General features: G+C 39.5%; 1 protein-coding gene across 1 annotated transcript in view; it reads right to left on the reverse strand.

The window, feature by feature from the left end:
• The window catches only part of LOC137286129 (sodium- and chloride-dependent glycine transporter 1-like), a 154,911-nt gene that overhangs the window by 21,590 nt on the left and 120,978 nt on the right, over positions 1-12,343 (reverse strand). Inside the window, exon 11 of the mRNA XM_067817796.1 lies at positions 11,527-11,664. Within this exon, the coding sequence (XP_067673897.1) occupies positions 11,527-11,664 (138 nt within the window). The remainder of the gene's footprint in view (positions 1-11,526; positions 11,665-12,343) is intronic.

Raw genomic sequence — 12,343 nt, forward strand, 5'->3', positions numbered from 1 at the left:
TCCCAGGTTTTGAATTTACCTTTCGGGAACTGCGTGGATTAGACCTGGCCATGCAAAACATTTGTGGAGAACTCATGAACAATGTAGGGAAACTGAAAGTAACTGACGAGGACATAGCTCGTGAAAAAAAAAAAACTCACCAAAACGGAAAGTGAGGATGAGAAGCGTCGTATAATGGAATGACTACGTGAGTTCGAAGATGAGAAACACATGCGATTGGAATTCCCTTCCTCGAATCGTGAACAGCTTCGAACCCAGATCAGCCGCATTCGGGAAACAATCAACAGAATACTGAACAAGGATAAATCCTTAGCAGCCAGGATCCGAACATTGTTCCGCGAGCAAGGCATCACCATTGCCAGCATTTATCTTAATCATATCGACTAATGTATCATCAGTTACTGGAGGGGGTTCCCCCAGTGGGGGCACCACACCCCCAAGTCGTGGAGATGTCAGAGACATTTGGATAAAAAAACATCTGAAATCGCACGGGAAGCCCTGGCTGAACTCGCTGGTAAGGTCGCAGAAGCCCTGCCCAGTATCCTAGGAAGTATCTTATCGTGGCTGCTCAAAACTGTCTAAAACTGCCACGCTGCTTGGTCAAAATCTGTGGGCATTCATTGTCGCCGTGGCTGGGCTGGTGTACGTTGCGGTTAGAAGGGTTTCAACCAAATATGACACAAGCCGGCCGCTGCACCTCCGACCATCAGCGCTGTTTTACAATTGATATGTTGCTGGTTGGCTGCCTGCACTGCGGGAGAGACCGTGGCGGACAACCCCACACACCATGGTTTAACACTTAGCTCTGGTGGTGATGTCACTATACCTATTTCACCCCTGGGGGGTGTGGGGGAAACCCCCCACATTGACGTCAGCATTAACACCTAATTCTTGATTGGCCATGGCGATGAATATTTCATTGTTGTAGCCCGTTATTTTATTGATTCTCAGACGCATGTCGCTCGGAGCCATATACAATCCCCATCGAACATGTAGTTGACTTTTGACCTGGCATATTGCAACGTGTCCTTATATCGTTTTATAGCACTAGGTAGATCTACTGGTGATGCTATTGCATCCTCAATATTAGCCATCAACTGTTTTTGTGCGTCGTAAGCGGTTCCATTACCTATGATACTGGAGCGTGTCTGTGATTGAGCTCCGAGTATAGACCACACGCACGTTCTAATCAAATCGTTTAAATGGGTAATAGCGGCGCAAGTGAATCCTTTCCATATAACCAGCATAAATTTTTTCCAATCATCTTCCGAACCGCGAGGCTCCTCCACTTTTTGGATGGTGAAAGCAACACCACCTTTAAAGCTCATATGATCGTCTCTCCATTCATTACTCGACAGAGCCAGTACTGCCGAAGTAAATCTCCTTTCAGTAAATCATCACTGACCTCTTCTACTGATCTCACACCATCTTATGGAATACCCAAACCATGCTTTAGACCAGAAAAACACCAATTCGTCTTCGGGTCAATGCCGAATTCATTACAAATCCTTTCATAAGCCCGCCGATTGTACAGGTTCTTCGTTACATTCCACGCCTTATCCTGTGGAAGCGGGGCGCTGATCTCTTTGAGGATACACCTGATCTGGTAGTATCCGTGAAATGTGAAAACCGATTTACTCAGTTCATCACGCCTAGTGTCTGTCAACTTCAGGCCGCACCCAGGCGTAGCGCACCAATTAGCGGAACTGAGTAGGTTCTGCCCAAACTGCATCGGGTTATTAAAACATTCGTGGACAGATTTCACATCTGTGACCAATGGCTTATAATTTCAAAACACATCTATAAAATGGGTTTTCTGCGGCAACCAAGATTTTCATGTGTGTGAAGTCGGAGGCATTTATGTTGTCGTTTTGGGGGTACTTCGGGTTTATACAACTTATTATTGTATATAATTTATATTATAATATGTACATTACGCTTCTAGACATAACAAGCGGTTACTCCGTTCAACTTAAACACGCTATTGATAACATGTCTAGACAACTTGAAATAGCACTATGCAATATCACCTACTACCCGCGATGGACAAACATCAAGAAAAATAATAATGAGATGTTTGTTAGCTAACAACCGATGGATACTACAGCGTGTGTTCTCTCAATGACGAAATTTTCAAACACTTAAGTGCTGAACTTAAAATAAATGACTCAAATAGAACAGTGATGTTAGACAACATCAATGGGTCAAACAAACTGAAACTTGGTCGACCGCTGGCGAAGATGCTAGGGCTGCCATCAAGCAAAATAAACCCTGGTTTTTCCATCACTCATACGAAAGTAGCAGAGCTACTTCCATACCACGAACTATTCATTCATCTCAAACAGCTTAGCACAATGGATAATATACAAAATGAACGTCCTCCCACATTGTTGAGGGCTGTCCCGGTTAAAACAGAAAAATACAATGAGCGCCGCACAGAGTCATTTTCAACTCGTCAGTATAAAAAATTTACAAATGGTAATATTTCTGAATTAAAAATATCAATTTTAGATACAAAAAATAATACTATAGATATAGGATACGTAAGCGTAACACTACATATACAATAATGGCTAGTAATCAAGGGAGAGGAATGTGAATAAACAGATGTGTTAATACAAGTTTATCAGACCTAGGTGATACTAGAGGGTTTGATGACACAGGAATAGATGGTAAAATGTACGCTTTTCAGCTTATAAACAACACTTACAAACTCGTTGAAGTTCCTGTCATCAGTGAAACTGGTAATACTTTTAACCTAGATACATTAAGGTCATTCAGCAACACACGATATAATACAGTTCGCAATGATGCGGATGAATGGAGAATATACCCATTGTTCGGTGGTAAATTGTTTGATTTAGAAGACTTTGACAGAACAACAAACATTGACCAAAACAAACCGCATTATACTCACTGACGACAACAAGTGGATGATGTTACTATCTCAAATCAACTGGCTTCTCAACGTAACACTAATTTCTCCATACGTTTTCATGGAAAACAAAGATCACAACCTAAATAAAGCCGTAAACAACGGAATCCTGCTCGTGGCTCATGTCCCATCACAAAGACGCAATGCAATCATCACACCAGTCTCGAGTAGAGCAGCCCACATGCTGTCGTGTAAACCCGGAGAGAACGTGGTATTGAAGTTGGTTACTGAATTCAACGGTGTGGCAACCATCCTGGAAAGCCTCCCGGAGAATTCTACGCTGGTCATGCAAGTCTACCTAGCTGAACCATCGCAGAGTGATATTGAGATCGTGAAAGGAATCAAATTCTGATGGGTTAAAAAACACCAGGGTCGCATTTGCTCAATATACATGTGGGTGGGAGGTGATTCAAACAGTCTGAAAGGTGTCGCAGTGATAGTGGAAGACACTATTTCTTTAACCAAGATTTTTAGATACGAGCACGTAAATTTTATTGGTTTGAAGTTCATACCTGAGACATTATCAGAAAAACAATTGGAAACTATTTTCCAACAGTTTCATAACCAATGGTAAGCCATCACGCCGTGCAACACTTGGTGATCTAGGAGATACAAAGCGGTTGAATTTACCTGGTGAGGAAGGCACCCCGTACCTCTTATACTTTCAAGATAACGGATACAAACGAATGCCACTAGCAGCTTTTACAGAACTTGAATGGTTAATTAAAATAACACTAACCAACCCTTACGTCATTTTTAACCAAAATGATTTCGTTTCCAAAATTACTAACAATGGTGTCCTTCTCACGTCCTTTAATCCCTTAAAAGATAATTCTATACAAGTGTTACGAATACCAGGTCACACTGGCAACATGCAAGTGCCAGTCAACTTGAATGCCAGCTTAGTCATTCACAGGATATACGATTACCAACGTAATTTTTTTTCAGATTCAAATTATGGTATGAAACCATGCACAACACTAATTATAGATGTATATCTCACAGAGATTTCTAAGCCAAGAATACTTTTAGATGGTCTTAGAATATTGTGGTTTAAAAGACATGAGAATAGACGTTGTCGAATCATAATAACACATGGGATTCGTATTGTTGATGAAAACACACCTATTAATATCTCACCCATTAACCTGTCTGAAAATGTAAACCTTATAGGCTTTAAATTTATCAATCAAAAATTAAGTGACAGATAATTAAAAAATAATTTATAAACTATATTATAAACAAATAGAATGGGGCTGTATCCAGCCGTAGATGAAGAAGGAAATATAAAGGGAAGTGTAGACGGATTTCGACTGAAACAGATATGCGAAATAGAACATCAGCTAGAACAAGAGCGTGATATTCGGGCATCACTACATAAAAGATACAATAGAGCTTTAAACTACATCGATGGAGCTGATACCACCGTAATGGCAACTAGCATGGGGTTAGGAGCAGTAGGAGTTGCATTGTTGACAACAGTCGTAGCTGCACCTGTGGTATTTGGACTTAAATTAGCAGCTATATAGTGACGGGAACAGCTGGGTTGGTGTTTAAATTTGTATCCCGCAAATTGAATCGTAAAGCAAAGAAACACGATGAAATCAGAATTCTTGTTGAAGCAAAGTCAAACACAATAGAAGATCATGTTTCCACTGCACTCAATGATAACAAAATGAAGAGGAGTTTTGGTTGATCCTATGTGAACTAGAAAAATACAATAAAATGAAAGAAGAGATTCGATCAAAGGTTCATAAAACATTCTCTATAAGCGAGGACAGGAAAAAAAAGTATAAAAAACAAGGAATACAACAAGCCCAACAAGCATTTATTACGAAAACCAATGGTATAATAGAAGATACATTAAACTGTGTCAATATGGAGGGTCCTGTGGTGGGGATACCCCACACCCTTGTGGACAGCCAGTTGCAGTAGATCTCCATCAACTTAAAGACAGAGTATGGTATTGGCATATTATTGACCACTTCAACAGATTTAGCTCAGGGGCCTGAATGAGAAGCAAGGAATCAAGAGAGTTTGTAACAAAATTTTTGTCATGCTGGATAAGTGTGCACAGTGCACCAAAAAGACTGTTCAGTAATAGTGGGGAGTTTAAAGGCAGTGAAGTTAGGGATTTGTGTGAGAACTTCAACATTGAGATAAAGACCACAGCAGCATACAGCCCCTGGAGTAATGGACTTTTGGAGAGACATAATCAAACATTGATGATAATGTTGAAGAAAGTTCATCAACAGCAGAATTGTGATTGGGAGACAGCACTCAGCTGGGCACTCTCAACCAAAAATGCAATGACCAATGTCTATGGCTTTAGTGCACACCAGTTAGTTTATGGCAGAAACCCAAACTTGCCTATGAATTTGACAAATGACCTGCCTGCATTAGACGGAACAACTGAGAGCAAGACTATTGGACAACATATCAACACTTTGCATGCTATGAGGCAGAAGTTCACTAAAGCCGAATACTCTGAACGAATCCGAAGAGCTTTAAGTAAACAGATCAGGCCAGAGTCTGGTCCTTTTCTTAATGGAGAGAAAGACTACTACAGGAGACCTGACAGAATAAAGTGGCGAGGACCGGTTACTGTCATCAGACAAGAAGGGTTTGTGGTTTTTGCTAGACATGGTAGAGCTTTGATTAGAGTACATAAATGCAGGCTACAGAAGGAAACTGATGACCTGCATGAATCAAAGAAAGACGTGAAGGAAGTGAAGGAAGTCAAGAAACTCCAGGTTGGCAGGAATATGCCCTTGATGACACTGACAACAGTGGCTCAGATGTGAGAGACTGTGATTTGAACAGAACAGGTTGGAGCATCGGACAAGAAGAGGTTGTGGTTTTTGCTAGATGTGGTAGAGCTTTGATTAGAGTACATAAATGCAGGCTACAGAAGGAAACTGATGACCTGCATGAATCAAACAAAGACGTGAAGGAAGACAGATGATACTTCACAAGATGAAGTTCTCACTACAGATGGTATTTCATGGACTTAAGTCAAACAGGCAGAGCTACAGAACTGGAAAGATAATGATGTTTATGAAGAAGTGGAAAAAGGAAATCAGAAGAAGCTGTCAACACGCTGGGTCTGTACTATGAAGGAAACAGAAAATGGAATCATGCCGAAAGCCAGACTTATTGTGAGGGGATTTGAAGAAAAGGACCCACAAGAAGACATGGCCTTGTCGGAACTTCGTGATGTACTACGATCCTACGACAAGTTGCAACTGTGACTGTTACTGCCGATGATCTTGTGAATGTCGACAATGACGAACTGACTGGCGAAAGTCCTCTTGCTTTTCTATACAGCCACTGCAAAAAACTAAGACTGATTTCTTCAAGTGAGCATAACTGCATGAACAGGTATGACATGTTATGTATGCACTGATATTTGTTTATGTGTACCATAATCAATAAAGATTATGTCTGATGCCTACTATGTTCGTTTCTTTGCACATTTCTTTGTACACATGGCCAGTGATTCATATATCTGAAAATTCGCTTATCCGGACAATTTCAATAAAAACACAAGTGTTCGGATAAACGGGGCACAACTGTATTGTTGTTTGCTAGACAGAGTCCATCTGATGTGTTATTTCAAACTTCAAGATTGTCATCCTGTTACAAGCATACAAAACTTGAACATCTCATGGAAATAAACAGTCATCAAACAAATCAAGGTAGAAAAGGTGAGCTTAACATATCAAGAACTATCAGGTTCAGAGATGGAGCTTCCAGTTTACAGTGATGCAAGTTTTGGCAATGTCTCAGATGGAGGTAGTCAAGGGGCCTACTTCATTTTTATGTTCAATCTCAAAGGAGAGGTGATGCCGATCTGTTGGAACTCAAAAAAGGTCAGACAGGTGGTCTGAAACACCACTGCAGCAGAGACATTAGCTACGGCAGATGGTGTTGATATGGGTATATTCATATCCTGTAGATAAAGTGGAATTTGATCTTTTCAGTTTTGGATTAAAAAAAACCCAAAATAACTAAAAGAAAGAAAAGAGGGAATTTGATACAAGTTAAGTTTGATGCTAAGGCTATTACAGTGCAGCTCATATGATAGCACCTGGACTGTAATACAAACACAATATATGGGCTTGGATACTGATTGGCTTTGACTGGACACAGTTGACTACAGGCAGTGGCCACGAGAGGATGTGTCATGTGAGTGAGTAAATATATAGCTGAATTTACAGTCAGGAGGTTTGGGAACTTTGTTATGTGTACAAGTTGTTCGTACTCAACAGAAGAGTATCCAGTGATATGAATGGTGAATTTACGTACTTTGGAGAAAATGGTTCCAACCTTGTAGACTACTTTATAACACCGCCTAACGTTTTTGGCTTTAATGACTCTTTGACTGTTGGAGATCGCACAGACTCGGATCACTCTCCACTAGAACTGACGTGTACCCTCCCAACAGAGGCAAGAGTGTCCACTGATGTCGTCACACTTGATGATGCTACTTGTTCTGATGTTATAGTCTGGGACACCTCAAAAGAAGCCACGTATATAGCCTACCTCAAACAAGCATTCAGCATGTACAAGGAAAGCCTATACAATAACATTGCGTTGAATAATAATGACAAACCACGTTTGAGTTGCGAGTGTAGATCGGAGAGAAGAGAAGTCCAGAAAGCCCTATGCAATTTTAGATGTCAACGTACAACGAGTGTAATAGAAGACAATATTGTAGATTGCGAAATAACTACAAATGGACATGCAGGAAATCCAAACGGGATTGCCAAAGCAGAAACACGTCTTATCTTTTCAGTTCTCAGGCCAACCCCTCACAGTTTTGGAAGAAAATATGTGCATTGGACCGAAACAGACTTTCAACGCATAGTATAACGGAAATGTAATGGCTGACTCATTTTCAAGTATTATTCTCTTCAGACAACGCACCAAGTCTCTATGAATGTCCTAGTACCGATGAGTACGACACAGCAGGTGATTACTTAGAAGATGTGGACAACATGGTATTGGTCCATAATATTCCAAACAGGATTATTTCCGGAAGTTTGGTGGAAGTCTATCATTGTTCCTATTTTCAAGAACGGAAGAGTGGACAACCCGGATAATTACTGAGGAATCTCACTAATCAGTATACTGGGGAAACTGTATTGTTACCAGTATTGTTAATAACAGACTTACACAGTGGGCAAATATGCATGATTTATTACCAGAAGCTCAAGCTGGGTTCCGGAAAGGATACTCGTCAGACCATATCTTTACATTGTTTGCAGTTGTCAAAAAGTATCTTTCATTTAACAAACGTAAGCTATATATTGCTTTTGTGGACTTCCGGAAAGCGTTTGGGCCTGCTTACAGAAGAATAATCTACATGGAAAGATGTATGCAATGTACCAGAACGTAAAATCGTGTGTTCATGGCGTCAAAGGCATATCTGACTTCTTTGACTGTCCACTTGGGTTACGCCAAAGAAGTGTATTGAGCCCCCTTATTGTTCTCTCTCTTCGTCAAAAAATTGTACAATGAAATAACGCTTTCTGGAAAACATGGAGTTCAGCTATTTCCAGATATTTTTTAGTTCTTGTCAATTTATTTTGCGGATGATGTAATCCTTATATCAAGTTCTGTAATAGGTCTACAGAATCAGCTGAACATCTTAGCTAAATATTCAGATGAATGGAAGCGTAATGTAAATCTGGACAAGACAAACATTGTCATATTCAGGAAAAGTGGTCGAGTCACAGCTAAGATGGACATACAAAGGTGACATAGTCAAAGTTGTAAAACAGTACATGTATCGAGGCGTCTTGTTTACTCAAACGTTGAGCATGAATAAACAGTACAACAAGCAACCAGGGTGTAGAAAGCATTCTGCCAGCTACAGTCAGTCCTAAATAAAGTTGATGTTATAATACCCCAGATATTCTTTAAACTGTTTGACACCCAAATAATACCTATTTTACTTTACGGTTCCGAAATTTGGGGATGTTAAAGATTTCATTCTATAGAAAAGGTACACCTGTTTGCATGCAAGAAATTCTTAAACGCTGGACTTACAACTCCTAGCAGCATGGTGTACAGAGAGTGTGGGTGCTATCCACTGTACATCTATTCTCTCAGTCGATGCTTACGCTACTGGCTTAAACTGATTCACATGCCTGCTCACTGATTACCAAAGAAAGGGTATAACAAGAGTTATCACTTAAACAAAATCGGCAAAAACACTTGGACTTCTTTAATATGAAACTTATTATTCACCTATGGATTCAGCTTTGTGTGGACTTCACAAACAGTGGGAGACTGTAACTCATTTCTTAAGATGTTTTGAACTCGTGCTATACACATGTTTAAACAGGATTGGCATTCAGGTCTGGGGGAAAGTTCAAGATACGACACATATATCGCACCATTAAATCCGACTTTGAAACAGAGATGTACCTCCAAAACATTTTCTCTAAACTCCTTAGAAACTGTCTCATTCAATTCCGACTTGGTCTCAATGATCTGAAGGTCAACAAAGGAAGGCACTACAAGATCGATAAAACAAACAGGCACTGTAAAACATGTAATAACGGAATCGAAGACGGATATCATTTTATGTATCTTTGCCCAGTCTATGATGAATTCAGAATTAAATATTTACCTACATCTAATTCTATATCCACACATGACTTTAAGAAGCTCTATCTTGCAGAAATCCTACTACCCAGTTTCACCTTGCCTTATATACACCCATGCTTTGATATTATTGCCAGCTTTGTTTTGTTAATTGAATTATATTTCCATTCAACACATGCATATCGCTATACTGACATATACATGTAACTCTGTTGTATATGGGCCTGTGGCCTCTTGTGCAATAAAACATTGATTGATTGAGTCAAACAATTATCATCTGCCAACATCGCTGCCCCATGTAAGTCATCAACCTTATGTTCATCCAAATATGTCTTAAGATCAAAATGAACACTCTGCTTGATTATCTTACATCAAACCTGTCTCAAACCATCAAAATTTGTGACTTCCTTAGACTCACACCATCTATCAAACCTTTTCTCTCGCAGACTCTATAAGTCTCACTGTCCCTTCTGCAACTTCTGATGATAAGTCTCAGGAACTAACTCACAAGCTTTCAAAAGTGTATTATTGGCAAGGTCATAGTCTGAGCTTTGCTGTATCGACAAGGTTGAATATGCATCTGTGCTTTACCCTTCAAAACGGTTTGCAATAGCATAGTCCATGATTCCCTAGGCCACTTGAGATTCTCAGCAACTTTTTCGAAATGGAGAAAATATTTGTCTACTTCTTTCTCATTAAAAAGGGGGCACCAATCTAGCATTCCTTGCAATGTCAAAGGAGGAAGAATCTGAGGGCTGAGATGACTTTTCTAACCTTTTCAGTTCAATTTCTCTCTCAATTTCCATTTTTTTTCAATTCTATTTCCTTTCTTTCTTTTTCTCTTTCTTTCTCCATCTCAAACCTTTTTTCATTTCCCTATCTTCTCTTTCTTTCTTAGTCTATATTCCATTTCTTCTTTTTTCTTTTTCTTTGCCATATTCCACTTCTTCTGTTTGAATTTTTAACTGAATTTCAAGTTTCTATATTTCCAGTCAATCTGAACCTTCTAGGGACATTTCCAAAACATCATGTTCGAAAACTCCTTCATCAATATAGTGATTCAACACATTTTCAAAATCTGAAACGTCCTCATTGCAGGTCTGGCAAGTGAAGAAATTTGCAATAAATCTGGTTTGCACAGTTGACTAACTGTCTCAGAGTCAGGGGACAATACAAAACGTCTCAAGTTCAAACACCATTTTGCTGCTTCCACAATTAACTTGTTGCAAAATTGCAAAAATTTGAAATATATTTCACAAATCGTCTCAAATGTCAAATGAATTCTATGTTGGACGAGCCCCCAGTTTTGTTACAGTGCAAAATTTGCCACTAGAAATACTATACTCTTAAAAAAAAGTAGGGGAACTGTACTTTCTATGTCGAAAATGTTGACTGTCAAAATTGGGAGAGATCTGGCATTGAATCAATGTTGATACAATAATAATGGATGTTTTGAGAAGGATTCACGACATGGATTTCATTCAAAGCAATGCTGTTCATTCAGTTATCCCCTTATTAGGTGACTGGAGTCAAGATTCATAATGACACCCCATGGACATGTAGGAGGCTCCCACATTGTGCATTGTTTTTGCTTGTGGTGATAACGTGAAATGATGCTACATACACAAGATGAATGTCATTGTAACATTCCTCAATGGTTTTTTTTATCAGACTTCAAAGTTTGGGTTCCAGTACTTTTTTTGAAGAGTATATTAGCACTGAAAATTTATGATACAAAATGTGACCTGTAATAAATATCACTCAAAACTCCAAACATTGTGACCCAATAATGATTATCACTTAATCAATACTATAATTTACAGAAAATTAATTAATTAATTCATAATCCTACATGGAATACAAAAGGACACACCCACCTGTGTACAGAAGCCTAGGCGTACAAGAAATACAGGAAGGCCACACCCACCTGCGTAGAGAAGCTTAGTCATCCAAGGAATACAGAAGGCCACACCCACCTGTGTACAGAAGCCCAGTCCTACAAGGAAGCACAGTAGAGCGATGCCAAACAGGAGATATAAAGATGTTCGAGGGCCACGGAACAGATGTCGAAACTGATCCTTTAGAGTTGTGTGTACTGTTGTTACAGTAGCGATCTGAAACATGAAAACATGAATATATCAATATGTAATGATAAAGGACCACTAAACTCAATTTTTTGGCACTCTTCTTATCACTGCATAATAAAGACTTCTGGTTAGTCATAAACGGAACACCATCTTTTTTTAAAAAAAACCCTTGTGGTTAATTAATACCAAGTGCTTCTAATTTGCTAAAAAGCCGTCTGCTGCTCTCTCGCCCGCAAACGAAACTGCAGACTGCTTACGTAACTCTGAGCCCTACAGAGAGGAACAATTTTCAGTTAGTTGTATAGAAAATATGTAGGAAGCTCGTCAGTTTGCTCATTTCTCGACGTCACCAAGGACATGCCGAATTGTTGTGTTGCCGTCAATTGCTCCTTGGGGTCGGGTGATGGTGTCACTATGCACAGATTTCCACCTCGTAGTTAAATTGGTTAAACTGGTTGTTAGCGTGTGCGAAGTGAGCGTTGCGGAAGCCTGTGGTATATACTAAATCAGATGGTTCATCCCCTACCATGCTAAAAGGATAGAAAATGGAGTTCAAGTAATTCATCGAGTTTATAAAATCAAGACTGCTTACTACACACTGCTCACCAAAAGGATTTTGCATGAATATAATGCTTTCTTCCTCGGAAACGAGGTTGTGGTCCAAGTGACAACATTATCGTAAGTAATATTATATTGACCCCTTATA

The sequence above is a fragment of the Haliotis asinina genome, chromosome 1 (assembly GCF_037392515.1).
Source record: "Haliotis asinina isolate JCU_RB_2024 chromosome 1, JCU_Hal_asi_v2, whole genome shotgun sequence".
NCBI classification, from domain to species: domain Eukaryota; kingdom Metazoa; phylum Mollusca; class Gastropoda; order Lepetellida; family Haliotidae; genus Haliotis; species Haliotis asinina.